Here is a 20,030-nt window from a genome sequence, read left to right on the forward strand (position 1 = left end):
AATCGTTATCTGGACCACAGCTTCATTGAAACCTGGTTTCCATAGCTGCTTTGGTGTGGGTTCTCTGATGGCTACCAGAGATGAGCTCATTGGCTCCTCCCACAGTGCAGGCAGTAAAAATGTTTCTGACCTAGATCAGGTCATTCAACTTCATGAAATCTGTATGAATTTGATATGTCTCAGACCTTTATTGTTTTTCCAGTTTGGATGCAAAAATACTTCCCAATTTGTGAAACAAAATGGAGAGAAGGTGAGACAGAATGAGATAGTTTAACCTGAGGTTCCTTAAAGAAAACAACCAAGTTGAAAATTCACTGAGTCAAAGTTGCAAAGTTGGATGGCATTTTAGCCAGGAAAGCAACTAAATACTGTAGTAGTCTAAAGGAAACCTCTCAAAAGAATTATGAATTTTTCGCTCAGTCCCATCAGGAAGGGGATTCATGCATTTTCTCCATTTTCCAAATCATTTTTCTAATATAAATGTTATTCTCACTAGCAATGTATGTGCATCCTTAAAAAGCTACATTTCAAAGATGAGTAGGGTTGCTAAGTGATATTAGCACTTAAATCAAGGAAATGAATAAATAACACCTCACATCTGGCACTGCCCACATATTAAATGCAATATTCTTATGAAACAGAAAGAAAACAGTATTTGAACTCCCACGCAGCTCACAGACAGGGGTTGCTGTTCATTTAACTACTTCAATGTCTAAATATTTTTCCTTATAGGAAAGAAACAGTGGAATTATTAAATACAATTTTTCAACTGATAATGGATTCTTAGTATGCCTGTTTCTTGAAAATTAATATTATAGATATGATTGAGTGATAGGCACAAGTATCTTATGTCTTTGGCCTTACATTTGAGACTGTTCTGGTTGTCTCCTGTATGTAGCAGCATGTAATTTATTATGCTTTTAACTCAACCTCATGAGAACTATGCTGTGGCCATATGACAGCTTCATATGGAAGTTGAGGAAAATGTTTGTACCTTCTGAAAGATGTGTTTATCTGCCCTTGCTTCTCAACTTTTTTGTTTTCAGGTAAACTCAGACATTGTCTTTTAGAAAGGGACTGGTTCCAAGACCAGCATGCAGAAATGAACAGAAGTACACAGACACTGACTCATCTCATCAAAGACTGGGCAAAGTGCTGAAGCAGCTTAAATGGAGAAACCAAGTCCTGTAGGGAAACTAACTTCTGCTTAAATGCTTTTATGAAGGCACAGCCAGGTTGATACATACTTTAGGAAGAAGAATTGCTTTTGAATACCCACTACATGCAGCCTACAGGAAGCCCACACTCAAGCCATGAGAACTAGTACCAGACCTGCAGCAGGTTACTGTATTGATATCTATGTTTAAAAGGAAAAAAACCAAAACCAACCAAACAAAAAACCCCAACCCCACAATGCAGAGCTCTTTGCTAGCCACTCTGGCAATGTGGGTAACTAACTTGTACTTAGTAAACCTCAGTTCATTTCACAAGTGCAGGAGGGCCTCATCTGCTTATCCTTTACAGAGGCCAAAGTGCAGAGGTTTCTTCATTGCATCAGGTAATTGCTTTAGGCCAGACAGTCAAAGACTGTAAGTCACAGGAACTCAACTTGGTTATCACAGCAATAAGGAGATGCATGCTCAGTGCATGTAAATATGGAATATGGATAGAGGATATTCCAAGTTCAGGTAATCAGAAGTCAGCAAGTCAAAATTTTCTGTCACTTTGAAGATGCAATAATGAGTTCCACCCCCATCCCCACTCGCTCCCCTCTTTCCCCCCCCCCAAGACACTTTGCAATTCCTGACTTTAAAGTTGAATTTTTTTTCAGGAATTTAAAATAGGAATGCACTTGCATTTCACATCTACTGAAGAAACTGTGAGATGCCCTCCCAAGAGAACAGAAATATTTTCCAGCGCCTTCTTTAAGTTTGTGCCCTGTCTGCTTAAGTCCTACCCCGTGATACAACCTTAGTAAGGCACAAAGAAGGGCAGATGTCCAAGCATACAAAATTATCCTTCTTCCCATCAGAGAAATGAAGGTTCTGATGACATCTGCTGGCTCCACAGGGACTAGGCCGACACGAATCCCCTGCTGCAGCTCTTGGATTCTTGTATATGAAAACACAGGCCAAATGAATTATTGAGAATGAAAACACACCTTCGCTGCGAGTTAGAGAATCACAGGAAACAAGGCTGGGAGTGATTTGAAAAGATCATTTACTCCATCCTGTGGAATAATGTAGGATTCATGCTACTTCCATCCTACCCCAGGCATGATTCTTTTACCTGTTATTTTACAGTTTTTCATCATTTTTGCATTCCTTAGAAAAGGTTCCATAGTAAGATATCCTATTAGCAGACAATTAGAATTTTATTTATGTGTTCAAGGACAATTAGACAGTGATTGACTCTGAGGTTTAAAATATGAAGGGGTATTTCAGCCATGCATTATGAAATATTACAGCTTTACTGCCTTGTCCATCTTGTACAGTAACACACCCATTCAATCCCAGTGAGACACAGGAATACATACCTTCCAAAGATGCTTTTACTACACAAATCCTCCCATATGAACAACTGCATAGTCCTAGCTCTTTGCGAAAAGGGTCAGACTTAAAAACAGTGTGGAGTCATGAGAGTGTTTGCATCCCGCTGATTTCAATTATAATGTGCAGTCTTTGAGTGGGAGAAGCAGCAGCCACCTTGATGAATCATCTCGTTAACAAACTAATTATATTCAAGAGACTATATAAATAGCTGGTTTAGAACTGTTAGAGCATGTTGGTTGATGTCTTATGAGTAATTTTACAGTGAAATTTCAGAATAAATACACATCCTTGATAATCATCTCTGTGTATCTCCTGCACTACTCCTGGTACACTGGTATTTTGTTTAGTCTAAGAAACATGGAAGAGGTTAGCTTACATTCAATGCAAAAATATTCCAAATCAACACTTTTTACCTTAGTGTTTCTTTTTCTCAGCAGATTCCAGTCTGGACAGTATTTCTGACTGATTTCAACTAGCTCCATCAAGACAGTTGTAAATATCCTGTGTCTGCCCTTGAGAAACCAAATAGGTAGCCATTAGCAGGGAACAGGAATTCACAGGGTCTTGAGTGAAATGTATCTTTTGATTATTGCTTTGTTTGAGCCAAACAAGAAACTCAGCTCCTAAAAAAGCTCTTACTGGGAACCTTGTACAGATACACATATTTAACCCACTAGTTTCCTTCCTGGAACTCGATTTCTTAGTTCTGCAATCAAGCCCATTGTATCTCATAGGCTACTTTGAAGCTCAGCTATGGTTGTGTTATGAACATTGCTAAAATGGGGCACAGCATGTAAAACACTACTTAGGGAAGGACTGCTACTTTACTGAGGAGCTTGTAACTAGAAGGAACTGCAGAGAGCTCAGAGAACCTGAGCCCAAAACAAACCAATTATTAAGATGATAGTTCCACAGTCACTGAAGGTTTCCTGAATGAGACTGGGGAAAATAAATAAATGGAAAACCACCCACTGAAGCAGAGGTGTTGCCAGCCTCACAAGAACTGCAAAAGGAGGAAAGAGGCTTGTAACACAAATCCTCTGAATATTTGGAACAAGCAGCTGAGCCAGATTCTGCAGCATCCCCCCCAGGTACTCAAGAGTCTCAGGGCCTTTTGACAGATTGCTGAGAACCTGGACTACATAATCACTGCCAAGTTTTCAGAGTTGTATGTGCATACAAAACCATTTGTCTGTTAGAGAACAGACAGTATTTAACTCAACTGCTGACATACCAGTTGCCCATTGACCAGCCTCAGTGCTGTGCTGGCACATGTGCTCAGCAGAGATGCAACTGGGCAGCAATACACCTGTATTGCCCTTCCTTGTTCTGGTCTCAGGGGTGGTTTTGTCTTAAGTTCTGCCAGTGTGACACACTGGCAGCCCTCTCCCAGTAAATTGCTCTGAGAATATGTATAGTTTAGCAGAGTGTTACCCATATGCTGTGTGGTGTTCTACTGCTCAGAAAGCTGAATGCAAGGGGTGACTGACAATATAAACAGTAGTTGGTGGGAGGAATACGTTACTCTTACTAGTGTGTGGAGGATACTCTAAGCAAGGTGTTACCCAGCATAAAAATGAGCAAGGGCTTCATGAGTAAATACAGAGAAAGACAATTCCCTCAGATCTCTGTACACAGGCAGTATTTATCATAGCAGCCTTCTTTTTCTTCCAGGTAAAATAGGATTGATGTACTTCTTTTAAAGGATGATGGACTTTTTGTAGTTCAGAAAAGACTTAACTGAGAGATTCAAAGACTTCTTAAAGATTTATTCAAAACTATTTTCTCTGTCATTTATAAACAAGACTTTTTTAATATTAAATATTAATATTGTTGGATCTTAACTCAGGCAGGGCTTCCAGTGGTAACCATGTGTGTCAGAGTCATGATGCTAGGGCTAGAAAGAGGTCTGATTGCTAGGAAGAGGTTTGATTGCTATTGTAATTGAAAATAATATGGCTAATTTTGCTGAGCACAACAAATGGGTGCGGGCTTTGTGTACATCAGGTTTTCCTTGTGCTGCCTTCTTGGACCACAACCATAGTACCACAGTCTGCAGAATATGCACAGATTGAGAAGCACATCTTAGTAATGCAGTTTTGTTCAATCATATCAGATACAAACTTCTTCCATATAAAGAGAAAACATTGGAATTTTAACTCCAATTGAATTAACCAAAAATAAATGTAGTCTAGTAAGTACAAAAAAAAATAAATGTCCAGTCTTCTGGACAGAGAACTGAAGTTCTGGGGCATTCACAGTGGGGCTTTTTATGTTTAGGATGTTAGGGCAGGGCCTACATTCAGTAAGTCTGTCTTATGTTCACATGTTCTTCAATACAACACCTATACTTGGGATTATCATGACCAAGATTGTTTCTAAAGGAAGAATATTTTTAAAAGGAAGAATATTTTCAAAGAATTTAAACCAAGGAAGAATTTATGTACCTAGATCCTGGGATCTTTCATGTCCCCAGTGCTGAACTTCTCAAGAGTACAAAACCTGTAAGTCCTCTCCAGTAATGTGTCTTTGCTATGGTGGATACAAACCTGGTCAGACCACAGAGGGGCTATATATGTTCAGGTCTTAAGCACTTCCTATTTAAATCTTGCACTTTGTAAGCAAACAGTTTTGTCACTTTCATAGAAGTAATCATAGAATCACAGAATCATAGAACAGTTAGGGTTGAAAAGGACCTTAAGATCATCTAGTTCCAACCCCCCTGCCATGGGGGGTTGATACTCATCAACAACAAACAAAAGTTTTTTTGCATTGAGTGCTGGATACCTTAATACTTTATGGGCTTTCTAAAATGCCATCCTTTCCTCTCACAACTTTTCCATTTAGACTGAATATAGTAATTTTTTATTTTTTTTTCCAGTGCAGTTGAAAAACAGAGACTTGTTCCCTTATCTCAAATTTTAAGGCCAATTTTTTTTCTTTTACAATCCAAATCAGAATTAAATGTTGTTTCATTTGGTATTTTAAAAAGTGATTTAAGAGCACAAGGTGAACATAAGGAGTTCCATGTTTATATTTTATTTGGAATTATGCCAATTATCAAAATAGTGAGGAGTTTAGGTCATGCATACACACTACAGAAATTGCTGAGTAAACTATCTGTCTTAACGAATGTGCATTCCCAACTAATAGTGTTCAAGACCCAAAACCAGCCTGTCATATCTGTCCAAGCAAGACCAATTGAAAACTCAAAAAGTTTACTCTTACTTTCCATAGCTCTGTACAACTTTTGCAGGAATACCAGCTTCCCACATTTTGTCTTTTTTAACAGAAACATCGCTCAGCACTTGTCAGTTGGTTAATTTTGGTCTTTCCTCTAAAGAAATGGCTGAATTGCCGAGCAAGAGAGGTGACAACACCCCTAGAAATGTTCTGTACCTTTTCCTTCCCTCCCTTGTGTTCTCCCCTGCCACGATGAATAGTGACCTGTTCTTTTACGAAAGGGGGTATTTTAGGCGGGATTGGATACTGCTTCCACAACAGAGCAGCTCAGAGCTTGTCTGTAAAATAATTCGCATGGGTGATTGGATGTGCAAGGCCAAATCCTACCAGGGTGCCTAAGGGCTGGATGCAAAGAGTGTACTGTTCTGTTTCTCATGAAAGACACAACGTATTTACTGGAATATAACCCTCACTCATTGTGCCATTTATGGGAAACACTTGGTGTTTATAAAGCAGTTAATTTGTAACAGACAAAACCAGATTATCACTGGTTTGGAAGAGTAAATATTTGTTGAAAGATTTCTATATGGGACAGATACCTTCATCTTGTTTTTAAACATAGTTGATGAGAAAAGTTACAGGGCAGCTACCTAATAGGTAAGACAAGATTTATATTAAGCATTTAAATTGTAAAGGAATGGATTATTATATTTATATATATATACACATAATTTTGTATATTTATCACCTATTCTCTAGATGTGATATTTTAAATGGTTCTAGATCTTAATCAGCATTTTAATATATTTTTTCTCTTACTGTAGTGCTTTCAAAAGAAAAACACATTTGAGCAAGAAACTTCTTGATATCTGAGACTACTAGAAGCAAGTATTTCTTAAAATGGAATGTTCGCTTTGCTCTAATACTTAATATGTTTACTAATGAATTGTCTACATTATGCATAACGTGAGTTTTCTAAAATTAGCTTCACTCAGGTCTAAAAATACAAGTCTATAATGTGAAAAATATGTTACTTTATTGTTTTCAGAACTGTTTTTCCTAGGCCTAAGGGACATGCTTTATTTCTAACAGTTACAAAAGGTAAACAGTAAATGATAAAGCTGCTGTAATGTTAACTTTAATTTTTCCTAATCTCAGGTTTGCACTGAATGCTTAGTACAATTGTGAGGTTCTTATTTCTGTGATACTCATAAGACCCAAATCAGTAGCACTTGTTTATACCTGAGGATGCAGGACTCTTCTATGTGCTGAATGGTCTGGGATGTGCCTGTAAACAAGGGCTTCTGTGTTTGTCCCGTCCTGCCAGCATGAAACCTATTTGTTTTAGGAAAGCAGAGTCCTCTGAAAGGCAGCTGTTTTCCCCATTAAGTCCCTTCACATCTCCTGGGGGGATCTGGTGACCTGCCAGAGCTGTGTACTGTCCCAAACCTCTCAGAGAGAGACGCAACAGTGACGTCTGTGAGCATGACACTGTCAAGATGTGGCATGGGTATTGCACCATGCACAGAAAAGAGCTGGTACTCTGCAGTGTCTTGTGAGCAGATAGGTCTGATGCTCTTGTAGGCACATAGCTGCTGTTGCAGAAAAACCTTTCTCCATGATTGAATGTGATCAGAAGCAAACATTTGCAATCCCTGACTCTTTGGTAGAGCTGACTCTGCAATGTGGAAGGATATCTCTTTGACTCCCAGGGGAAAGGACTACTTCTTTGCTGCCAGGGCAGGCACAGCACTGTGGCAGGAACAGTACCTCAGTGACTGTGTTACTTCCCACAGAAGTAACTACATAAGGAGCAGAAATGGCTAGCAATTACTGTACTAACTCTTAACAGCACTGCTTGCAGTTGGGAGAGTAAATATCCCAAACATGCAGAAGTTGTATGCACTGTTTGGCCAGCAGGGCACCAGCTAAATTCAAGTCATCCCCTTCTCTATTCCAGTCCTGCAAATCCAGGTACTGGGAACCTCACTGAAAATCAAGCAGGAATTAATGGGAAAGAAAAAAAAAATCAAAAGCATTCACAACCACAGAATGCTGCACATTTTACTGTTTCCTGCCATGCACTCAAGAGGAGGCATAACATTCAGGGATTTCAGTGCCTCCCAATTAAGTCATTACAGCGCAACTGTGTTGCACCAAGTACAGAACGTGACCTATTTTTTCCAAGGAAAATAGCACATCTCCTGACTGCCAAAAGCACCCTGTGACTTGGCACCCAAATATCTTAGAGCTCACATCAACATACGTTTTCAGGACAAACTTCTGCAGCCTGAATCAGGCAACTGTGAAATTCAGCTGAACTCAGAATAAACCGCAATCAAATAAAACCAAATTTCCCATATGCCAAGTCACAAATTATACAATGACTGTAATTTGCTGTTACAGATCCTTAACGTAAAAGGAGTAAATAGTTGCCATGTGTTTTCTAGATTTTTTAAACACTATTTTAATGATGGCTGTATAATCCATCTTTTCATCTCATATATCCATTTGCATGTCACTGCTAGACAAAAAGATTCTGTGCAGGCTTGGTGGTCTTGAACATCCATTTACAATTTACAATTTGAACATCCAATTTACAACAGGAAAATGCATTTTTGAAGGTTATGGCCATTCAAAATTTTTCCGTAAGTTGCAATTCAACACTGTTGTGCAGGAGAGAAGTTCACATATTGCTTTGATGGAAAGATGAATTATAAACTTATTTGCATTTTCTGCTCGAAAAGTGTGCATGTTTGCAAATTTACACATGCAATGTCTCAAAGCCAAACTGGATGAGGCCTTGAGCAAGCTGGTCTAGTGAGAGGTGTCCCTGCGCATGGCAGGCGAGCTGGAACTGGATGATCTTATGGTCCTTTCCAACCCAAACCATTCTATGATTCTATGATGCCAAAGTTTTCACGAGGCCTCCTATAAGATATGTAAAGTCCTCTTCAAACATTTTATTAAGATGAGAGACCCTGTATTAACTTTGCTCAGAAATAAAAATTTGTGTAAAAAATTGTAATTTTAAGCACAGAACAATTGTTTCATCCTTGTGCTATCTGACACTGAAACTTGATATTTTCAGAGCTGGTATTGACCTGCTTCAGCATTTGCTGTAAAGGATGAAACAACAGGGAATCCTTTGACATGTGATCAGGAGAAAGATCTGAAGGGAGTAATAAATAACCTGTAGCAGAAGGATGAAAATTGAAATGAAATTATGAAAGGCAAGCATGTAATTGCACCGCACGCTGCCTAGAATTCCTGTGCTTATAGATGACAAAAATCATACAGGAGCAAAAGCTGAGACACAGGTCCAACAAGCCAGTTTTAAATCTTTGAGCTGCATATTGTAATTTGAAATCTGGGTTTCATTTTGTAAAGGAATTGCAGATTGGCAAGGGAAAAATCAGTGACATACTTCTTATGTGGACCTCCAATACCAAAAGATCATGATGTATCTCTGGATTCACTTCATGATGTTGGAAAGTTCTCTCTTTCACTAATTTAAATTTGAACTTTCAGATAAGAACCAGATCTTAGGTTTAGAGTAATACACTGAAGATGCAGGATGTCTACCTTGCCACATCCATGATCTTTTGTATTTTGAATAGAACAAACTAAAAAGTCATTTTTATTTCTTATTTTTACTAGGAAAAGGAAAGAGCTCATTACTGAATGTCAACATGAAAGCAGGATTTTACCTACTTCTCTTAAGTGAAATATGTGTTGAAATCATTGAGGCTGGCATCAAACCTAACATTCCACAGCAGGAAAAAGAGAATAATTTATTGGAAAGAAATAAAAATGTCACTATTTCTGAAGAGTGGCATCATTACAAAAATACCTCTAAGCCTTTTAAAGACCAAAGTCTTGAAGAACTCACTCTTTACAACTTCACTGAAAAGACTGCAAATTTTGGATTTAACCTATATAGAAAAATTGCAATGACACATGATAACAATGTCATCATCTCTCCGCTTTCTGTATCAGCTCTCATGACTGCATATATGCTGGCAGCCAAAGGGGAAACACACAGACAAATAGTAAAAGGTCTAAACCTCCATGCTTTGAAGGACAAAGTGGATCGCCATCATTTACCAGCTTTGTTTAAACAACTGAAAGATAACATCACAATGAATGAAGAACTTCTCCTTGTTCAAGGTACTCTTTCTTTTATCCAAAAGGACTTCAGACTCAAGGAATCTTTTCTCAATTTATCCAGGCAGTACTTTGATATGGAATTTCTGAGCGTGGACTTTGAAAACTTTACACAGGCAAAATTCGTCATAAATCAAAACATTAACAAAAGGACCAAAGGAAAAATCCCAGAGCTTTTCGAAGAGTTTAACCACCATAATAAACTGCTACTTGTGGATTATGTTGTCTTTAAAGGTAACTGTTGTTTTTATTTTGCAAAATGATTATTTAATGAAAGAATCAGGACTCTAACTTCAGCTACATTAGATGAAGTTTAAAATAATTTAGGTGCCCTGTTTGCTCTATGTCTATCTAAATTTAGTTTCTTCTGTTACATTTATTCAATAGGAAATGATTTTTCATGATAGGGAACGACAGTTCTTCTATGCTTTCTTTCATACAACAGAGTCTGAAAGAGAACAAAAAACCCTGCAACAAACATTTCAGTCCATCTCCACTTAAAATGAAAAAGTCTTAATCATGATAGTCTTTTGAATGCTGCATACTGGGTATAAAATAATTGACTGACTGTACATAGTACAGAAAATAATGAAGAAAAAAAAGTAAAATCTCTGTTTCAGTCAAGAAACTTTTTACCCAGATGAACCAAAGTACCCCATTATATTACTTTACAAGACAAGAGAAAAAAATACCTGTAGAAGGCAGAGACTGTACTGTTCTGTGAAGACCTCTACTGCCAGATATCTTACGCTCCTTTTTTTGTTGTTGGGGTTTTTCTGACCACTAGCTTAGAAGACAGATAAAGGACTACAAAAGGAGGTCCTGGTAATGACAGGGAGCCCACCCTTTACTCTGAAACAGCCATACAGAAACCACAGATACCCAGTTAGTAAAAAGCAAAGAGAAAGAGTTAGGGTGACAAAGGGGACAAGAGGAATACTCTGCAGAGAACCCACATTCACAGCCAGTACTCCAGGCCAAAGTATTCAGCACATACCATCCATGAAAACCCCACTAAAATAAATACACACATAAGAACAACGAAAATTACCATACAGCCTCCTTATGGACTAAGTTTATTCTTTTGCATTTACAAAACTGCAGTTTGTCCAATGTCAGGGTTACTTTCCCTGGCAGAAAGTCAAAGAGATAGATGACTAAGGCTACATTTGAAAGCAACAGCAGAGATCAGAATCATTAGTATAGAAGAGGTCACATTCCCATGCACCTTACAAGTCAGTGCATTGCTGAATGCTCATCCAAACTATTGCCTAATTAATATAATGATGGGATGTTGAACAGCTGGTGGAGAATTTTGGAAAAGGTGATACACTATTTAAAGATGGATGATCATATGGCATTTAATACACATAAATGCTATCAGCTCTGAACTTGAGTGGCAACTAATCAATGTTAGGAAAAGATTTCTCTTTTCCTGCAAAAGAAGGACTTTATTTTGTGCGTTATTTCTTTTTCTGCTGTAAAAAAAAAATTAAAGCACATACACTAAATATACTGCAATTATTATCCACTTATCCCAGACACAACTGACATCCACTTCAACTATATAGATAGAGAAAATATCCTCTATGTTTTTTGAGTGTTTCTGAACATTTTTTCTGAGCAAGTCTGAACGCATAGAATTTTTCTTTCTTTCCCTAGGCAAGTGGCTATACCCATTTAATTCCAAATTCACAGAAATGGAGACTTTCCACATAAACAAATATAGAAGTGTACAGGTACCCATGATGTTCAAGTCAGATAAAATTAATTCAACTTTTGATGAGAACTTAAGATGCACTGTGATAAAGATACCCTACAGAGGGAAAGCCCACATGCTGATTGTCATCCCAGAAAAGGAGGGAGATTACATTTCACTTGAAGATCATTTGACTACAGAGCTTGTGGAATCCTGGCTGGGAAACATGAAACCCAGGTATTGGTTTAAAACTCACTGGCCATATCTTTTATGTCTATCACAACAAAGCAACAAAGCATAACAAGGAACTTTCTTTGGGTTTTTTTCAAAACAGGAAAATGGATATTTCATTTCCAAAGTTCAAACTGGAGCAAAAATACAAAATGAAGAAATTACTTAATGCTCTTGGAATTAAAAATCTCTTTACACGTTCAGCAGATCTCAGTCATCTCACAGATCAAGAGTATGTAGCAGTTTCACAGGTAAGCCTGCCAAAATTATTTGCTACTTGGATTATCATAGTACATAAATGGCCCAGGCAAGAGACTATGTCATATACACTTACAGGTGCACTAACAGCAAAGGATCTCATCTGCCAAATATATGCAATCCACACACCTTAACCAGTATGGATCTTACTTCAAGCATGAGGTGTACATCAGTGGCAGCTATATTTCATATGTGTTCAACACAAAGCTAACTCATCAAAGGAGGAAAGCTCTGCCTGAAGAAGAATATGGTTGGCAAAGAATGAGTACAATTAAACAAAAACAAGAGCAAGAAAGACATTGAAAATGACAGTGAAATTGGAAAAGCCAGAGGGAGGGTGGGAGCAAGAGAATGAAGGAAAGATGGAAGAAAGTGAGGGAAGCAGGCAGGAAGAAGGGAAGAAGGAGGGAAAGAAGGAGAAAAGGAGGAACGGAAGGAGGCACTCTCCCTTCAGGTATTTGTACTCTATCAGAAAGAAAACTTCTAAAATAGTAGTGATGCTGTTGCAAGTCTCCCTACACCAAATCTTTACAGAAGCCTTTGTGATTTTCCAAAACTGCTAATAGGTGGTATGATAAACACCTCTATACAAGTTGCAAAAACATTGAGCCCTGAACTAGAGCTTTTAAAAATTGTGCTGGTTTAACAAAATAACCTTTCTGGTAAAACATAACATCCTAAAAATAAATATGTAACAGATAAAATCACAGTAATTTTCAGTTTGGTATGAACTATCTCGCTTTTGTGAAACACAATGGCAATCTGCAGTGCTTTTCTCCCTTTCTCTTAATCATACAACTATTTCATGCTGATTGCCAGCAGTTAACTCTACTGAGTTATGAAAAAATCACACTTGAATAAGTGCTTGCTGAAATTCAAAGTAATATATTCATCAGCTACAAAGTGCCAGAGGAGCATCCTGTCCCTGTGAATGATGGTATCCAGCTTCATTATTTAAGAACATTTAGCAGAGAGCTCAACACTGATGAAGTCCTTCAACTGCCTTCACATAAGTCAGTATTAGAATTAGGAGTCTGGGAGTTGGGACTGCACTAGCTGCCTAAGCAGTTCGCCGATACAGATCCAAATACAGACAGTACCCAGAGACACATGCAGGCTGAAAGAAATAAAAGGGGAAAAGCACCACGCCTTGCCAGGCCACAGTTTCAATAGGGAGGGAAGATCCTCAGACTAATTCAGGACTGTACCTCATTGCTTTACATATTTACTCTGTGCTATGAAATATAGAAATTAAAAATATAGAGGAAAAAAAGACAAGATGATTGGCAAATTTGCCTAAGCTCTCACAAAATCAACTGTGAATTACATATCCAGCCAGTCAGTTTTTGTGACTGACGACAACAGACTTCCCACTTTTGAGAAACTGTCCCTTGTTAGATGTCAAAAAGGAGCACTATACAAATGCAACAGTTGCTTCATGTTACCACTTGCAAGAACAAAACCTCTATGCTCAGAAATGTAGAAAAGTACACTAGCATCCACACAATTAAGTATGGTGGTCATGGTGGCTGTACTATCCTGTCTGCTGCTAAAGTAGACAGCACAAGGGCCTACCATTCTAGCAGACAGAGCTAGATTGCACAGGCCTACTGCTTTTAATCCTTAATAAAAGTCTATTTAAACTGAGTACCTTGCACTTAGAAAAACATTTGTCATGTTAATATTTCTCTGTCACATAGCTTATTTCTAAATTGCATTTCAGGTTGTCCAAAAGGCAGTAATTGAAGTGGATGAAGAAGGAACTGAAGCCACAGCAGCTAGTGGGTCTGAAATAACTGCATTCACAGTGCCTCCTGTCATCAAAGTAGACCGACCATTCCTTTTTATGATTTTTGAAGAAACTTTTAAAACATTACTGTTCATTGGCAGGTTAGTTGATCCAACAGAAATGTAAATAAATAAAGCACTTTGCTTACTGGGCTATATAAGAGGCTTTATTTCCATTTGTCATGGTCTAACCCCAGCTGACAACTATGTACCATAGAGCAGCTTGCTCGCTCTCCTTTGTCCCCCTAGTGAATGAGGAGGAGAACTGGAAAAAGGTAAAACCCATGGACTGAGATAAGTTTAATACTTGTGGTAAAATATAATAAGTGTAATGAAAAGGGAGGTAAAAAAAAAAGAGAGCAAGAGGAATAAAACCCAAGAAAAAGAACTGATGTACCATACAACTGCTCACAGCCTGCTGACCAATGTTCAGCCTGACACGAGTAGCCTCTTCTGGCCTTCCCTGGTGGCCATATACACTGGGCATGACACGCTATGATACCTAATATCCCATTGGCTGCTTTAGGTAAAGTGTCCTGTATCTGCTCCCTCCAGGCTTCTTGTGCCCCTCCTCACTGGCAAACCATGAGGAACTGAAAAGTCATTGACTTTGTAAGTGCTGCTTAGCAGCAACAATACATCAGTGTATTATCAGCATTATTCTCAGACTAAAGCCAAAACCCTGCACTGGGCCAAGCTACAAGGAAGAAAATTACCTGCATCCCAGCTGAAACCAGGACACTATTTTATTGATTTACATTAGAGTAAAAAGACAGTGAAATATGAAAATATCAAAACTTATTTTGTCTCTCCAGCTAGCAATAGGTCATCCTATTTATATTAATGTCCAAGGAACAAGCCAAATTCACTAAGGCCCAAAGTGACAAAAATGTGTCTTGTAAAATGTGCCCTGCAAATAAAAAAAAACAAAGAAATTTAAAAAAAAAAGGCAAACACAAAACTGAACGTTGGAAATATTCAGGAAGCTCATTCCTGAACACTGCAGGCTTGATATTCTTCAATATTCTGTTTAAATGAGACTTAAGAACCCACTGACCTAAGGGTTAGTAGAATTTTGCCACTTAAAAAAGCAGGATCAAGCCCTAAAAGAGAATTCACCACCTCTGCCTAGAGGTTTTATTACTGCAGAAATTACACTCAGTCTATCATGAAGTCTGGAGTGGCTTGGATTGTGACCTCTTTGAAAGTGTTTATTCAGAGTATCAAAGCACTCATTTTCTCTGGGTACATGGTGTGTCTGCTTTTAAAATATTCTTTCTATTAAAGACAAAAAAATTCTGAAACATAACTTAGATATTCTGAACATGTAAAATCTGAATCTGGACTGCTTTATAACACCAAGCTGGGCCTCTCCTAAAACCAGAATTTCTGCATGTATTGTCATCTAGATGTCAGGGTGAACTACATAACAGGACTCTATGTCTGAACTAAAACAGACTTTGGCAGGAAAAAAAGCACTTCCATAAAAGTGGAATAAATCTGTTCACTCTATTCAAGCAGCACAGTAATTCCAGCCAAACAGCAAGATCTTTAACATTTAGTACATTTTTAATAGCAGCAGTCCTATGTAACAAGCACAGAACAAGGTAAAAAGCTGCTTCCAGATATGTCTAACTAAAAGACGTAAGCATTACTCTACTTGCTCATACAGCCTTCACAAATAGCTGCCCAAAAGGAGGCAGAAGAGTTTTCAAGATCATTTGACATAGAAGCTTCAAAGGTGTTTATCAGTAAACACACACAGACAGATGCATGTGCAAGAGAAGATGTAGAAGATATATTACAGGGTTAAAGCTGATAAATACCTTAAAAAATCATGTCAGTTACCACTAGAGGTCTACCCACAGCAACTGAGACACTGGTGTAAGCCACCCGCAAAAGCGTTTAGCAGGCAGATACTGGTATATGACTAAAATGCGAAGGTGCACCTAACCTAACTCTGCATTGCAGTACGAATGTACCAGGAAAGAAAAAGAACCACTTATTTCTGTTTCTGAATGAGTAATTGGAGAAATGCTGCTCTATATAAGAGCCATCTGGTTAGCCCTGTACAGTTGACCTACAGCTGTTATTCTAGGTTTCAGGTAAAAACAATGCTGCAAAGGGCTCAGAAGTATTGGTGCTGTCCAACAGAAGTAGCCCAGAAGTAAGCAGCCCCAAAAAAGATTGTTGGGATGGAGGTCTGTAGTGTGACAGACTTATGAAGGTATACAGAAGATGTCAGGAGCACTGTACAAGGCAGATGTGCAGACCAAAATATGTCCAAAGAAAGCAATTCAAGCTTACATAGCAGGGATTTAATACACAGTAGGGTTATTGAGTGGAGCATGTGTTATCAGCATTAAATTAATTAATCAGTTAGAAGTGACAGACATATGACAGCCAATAAGAAACAAAAGAGACTGTATTAGAACTTATCACATGGTTATTAAGGGAAGAAATAGATTGGATTCAAGTTTCTGAACTTACTTGCTGTTTTGCATTGCTCTAGTAAAGGCATTGGAGTGTTAAACACAGTTTTGAGTCCTGTTCTTCAGCTGGCCACTTCTGATCTGCGTTTGGTCCCTGGCAGAAGTCAGACTGAAGAGACTGAGCAGTCTCCTTCTGCCCATGGGTGAGAAGCTGTAGCTGGGATGTTAGTTGTCCCTGGGGATCTGCGGGTATCTGTTTTTATTGATAAGACAAATGCAGAACCTAGGAGGAGTCAGTATAGGTCATCTGTGCATCTGAACCAATACTGAATGTTAAACATCACAATACTTGAAGAAACCTTTAAAGAAATCTGTGATTTATAAGATTGCTATGCTAGGCAACAGAACAAACTGAAAACCTGAGTGTTTTCACAGAATCCAGACAATGTTTTTGACTAAACGGAGAATACTCCTATATCCAACTGCTATCTAAGAAGCTTAAGAATTCAGGCAGCAAAACACTGCTAAATCCAAAGACACATTTTGTACTTCACACAAGACAGCATACATCCGGTGTTGTTATTATTTTAAATAAAAACCTTCTACAGAAGAATGATTTTATTTATTTTAATTATAAAAAATGCCCTGAGAGTGCTTTTTTTTTCCAAGAACATGCATGTACAGCATTGTCCTACATTTTATTTTGAGTAATTCATCATTCATATTTTTACATTATAAAAAGCAATCACACGCGCATATGTATTCACAGATCAGATCACCTTTATCATACACCAATAGATTTTAAAAATCACATATTTCTGATATCAATATATTTATGCTGCTTCCATTCTGAAATAGAGAAGCTGACAATAGCTTCATAGGCTCTCTCTTTAGTATTGGCATAAATAGAACTCTTTAAAACAGAATTGCATGTTTTCCCACAGGCGAATTTTGATAGAAACATTAGCATTAATACAAACAAATGCAGAGGACATCACTGAAGTATGATAGCTCGCAACAGCAGCTGATTAAAAACTAGCTACATCATTATAAATTATTCAAGTGAAAATACAATCTGAAATACTAAAAATTAAAACAGGTATTTATACAACAAAACTTATGAAATAAATTTTTTTATATCATCTGAAGACATCTGCTTTGAAACTCACACAGTATTTTTATGAACTTTACTTAGCACTTGTAAAAACACTACCTCCAAATTCACAGCATAATGCTACTAAAGTTTATGATACGGACTGATCAATTGTTCTGGACTTTGGTCTTAAATTAGGTTTTAATATTCCTTAAAATGTGGTATTACTTTTGCATATTCATTAATTTTTTTTCTATTTCTTGCATAAAACAAGGGTGCTAAGAATTGCTGAAATTGTAAATAAGCCAATTAAGTAATGGATATGTGTATTCTAAATCCAAGAATTTGAACTACAAAGGCTTAACTGAAGAAAACAAAATCCTGTCTTTAGCTGCAGCAGATTAAGAGCACATAACTGAAGTTATATTTCATAACATTTCATTACAACATTAGAATTCTGCAACTGTTACATTATTTATTGGAACCTATTTTACATCTTGGGATTTTATTTAAAAGATAAAAAGTTTTAACATTGCAAGATGCATTTTATTCATTCCAGGCATTAGAGAGTCCTTCTGCTGCTCCCACTTATTGCACCAGAATGCTGCTTCTATCACCTTCTGGTTCCCTTTTTTTCCATCAGAAGATCTTAAGAGTTTGATTTTCTGGATTTTCTTCATACAAAAGAAGAAACACACATAACATATTTTTGCCATATTTTTAAATAACATAACATAAACTGCTATTGTGTGTAACATTTTAATACAACTCTTAGCTGCTGTACTTGAAAAAATTACTAGCTTCTCTAATGTACCCACTGAAGAAACCAAATGGACACATTCTGAGGGCTTTCTTCACAAGAAGGGTGCATTGTTCTCCATTAAGCTTTCTACAGAAGGTTGTGTAGAGATCGCTCTAAGTGAGAAGTTAAGGTAGACCAAGCAGTCTATTGGCTGCTACAGATAATGCCAGAAGTCTCCATCTTAACCCATAATAGTCTGGGGAAAGTGGAGATGGGCAAGAGAGAGAATACAATGTTATTCCTAGGTCTTCTGCTGACCATGTTAATTAGGCAATTTCTGATCTTTCATAGACTTAATCTTTAAATATACTGTTCTCAACTTCACAGAATTGTAGCTGTGTCAATTATCAACCCATTTTTATTGGTCAGAAATATGTCAAAGACTGTGGTTTAATTTTTAGAACTCTATGGAAATATTAATTTGCATCAATATTTTACAGTATCACTTACAAACAACACAATATATTGTTCTGTTTCACATTTTTTAAATTGCTGATGAAACCCATCATGATAATGTATCAGTATCAGAATACCTACTAGCTTCATCTTAGAAATGGGACCCAAACAACATGCCAGACCCACTGGAGCTCAGAAATTCTAGCATCTTGAATAGCAGGATGAAAACATGATTGGAAGTTTTAATTAACCAACTCAAAGTGCAGAAGATCAGTGGCAGAACTACATTATCTTGTGCTCAACTTCCTAAGCAATCACATGATTGCATGAAAGACACTACTTTGAAATATTTATGCATATAATGCTTACTACATGGTCACACACCAATGTGGATGTCTTAAAGGTCAGTTGAGGACATCTTAGGAAATACTGATATAGAATCATAGGTTAGGGTTGGAAAGGACCTTAAGATCATCTAGTTCCAACCCCCCTGCCATGGGCAGGGACACCTCACGCTAAAGCATGCCACCCAAGGCTCTGTCCAGCATGGCCTTGAACACCACCAGGGGTGGAGCATTCACAACCTCACTGGGCAACCCATTCCAGTGCCTCACCTCCGTAACAGTAAATATCAATTCATTATTATGAAATTGATTTCTATGCAGCAATAAATCTACTCCACCTTTTTACAGGATGGAAAACCTGTACCCCTCATTCTTCCTTGAAACTGACTTCTTTATTAATGTGTGTATATTTAGTACCAGAGGTGATTTTCTGAAGAAAAGAAAAATAAGAGGTAGAGCTGAACATGTCTGTGGTCAACAAGGTAATGTGGATAAGTGCACTGAACACCAACTATTCCTGTATCTGTACCTCTTAATATCTCCTTATAGAGCTGCTCCATTATCTGATAAAAGTACAATTAATTATTGGTCTAGATTACAAAACAGAAACTGAATCTACAGTGCAGCAGACAGTATGCCAACTTGAGAGACGCATTTTCCCATAAGAACATGGAACACTAAAACTCTTATTCAGTACTAAATGTAGGTCATCCTAAGCCTGCTCTTCCTTTTCCAAAAACACTGTGCAGTTTAGGGACTTTCTGAACTAGGGAGAGCATCCAGTTCATGATATTTCAAATAGTATGCTGTTAAGGTATTCACCAATATACTTCAATGGTACACTGAGACTTGAAGCCAAGACTCTTACATTCCACTTTCCTGCCTGAAGACAAAGGTACAAATTGTTCTGTGTGAGTCTTTTTCTGTCCCTTTGTATTTAAGCAAAAGATATCAGTTTTAAGCGATAGATAGAAAAGCCTCTGCTTTGTATTAATCCATTTATTTTCCCCAAAATTTTGTGAGACAGATGAGTAATTGGAACTTCTGCAATGACTGCTAAAAAATTTATAGTATTAGAACTAATT

At 37.6% G+C, this 20,030-nt stretch overlaps 2 protein-coding genes across 2 annotated transcripts in view; one reads left to right on the plus strand and one right to left on the minus strand.

The window, feature by feature from the left end:
- Positions 1–9,427: 9,427 nt before the first annotated feature.
- On the plus strand, positions 9,428–14,005 carry SERPINA10 (serpin family A member 10). Its single transcript, XM_005149523.2, has 4 exons — positions 9,428–10,136; positions 11,565–11,838; positions 11,936–12,083; positions 13,814–14,005. Exons 1-4 carry the CDS (start codon positions 9,428–9,430, stop codon positions 14,003–14,005), a joined length of 1,323 nt encoding a protein of 440 aa, XP_005149580.1.
- A 2,920-nt stretch (positions 14,006–16,925) lies between these two features.
- PPP4R4 (protein phosphatase 4 regulatory subunit 4) overlaps positions 16,926–20,030 on the minus strand; it is a 62,739-nt gene continuing 59,634 nt past the window's right edge. Inside the window, exon 25 of the mRNA XM_005149522.3 lies at positions 16,926–18,077. Coding sequence (XP_005149579.1) covers positions 18,053–18,077 — 25 coding nt within the window. The 3' untranslated portion in view covers positions 16,926–18,052. The remainder of the gene's footprint in view (positions 18,078–20,030) is intronic.

Source organism: Melopsittacus undulatus, chromosome 4 (assembly GCF_012275295.1).
Source record: "Melopsittacus undulatus isolate bMelUnd1 chromosome 4, bMelUnd1.mat.Z, whole genome shotgun sequence".
Lineage (NCBI taxonomy): Eukaryota > Metazoa > Chordata > Aves > Psittaciformes > Psittaculidae > Melopsittacus > Melopsittacus undulatus.

Coding starts and splice junctions, on each gene's coding strand:
- SERPINA10 (XM_005149523.2), top strand. CDS start 9,428: ATGAAAGCAGGATTTTACCTACTTCTCTTAAGTGAAATATGTGTTGAA. Junction 10,137..11,564: donor GGATTATGTTGTCTTTAAAG/GTAACTGTTGTT, acceptor TTCTTTCCCTAG/GCAAGTGGCTATACCCATTT. Junction 11,839..11,935: donor CTGGGAAACATGAAACCCAG/GTATTGGTTTAA, acceptor TTTTCAAAACAG/GAAAATGGATATTTCATTTC.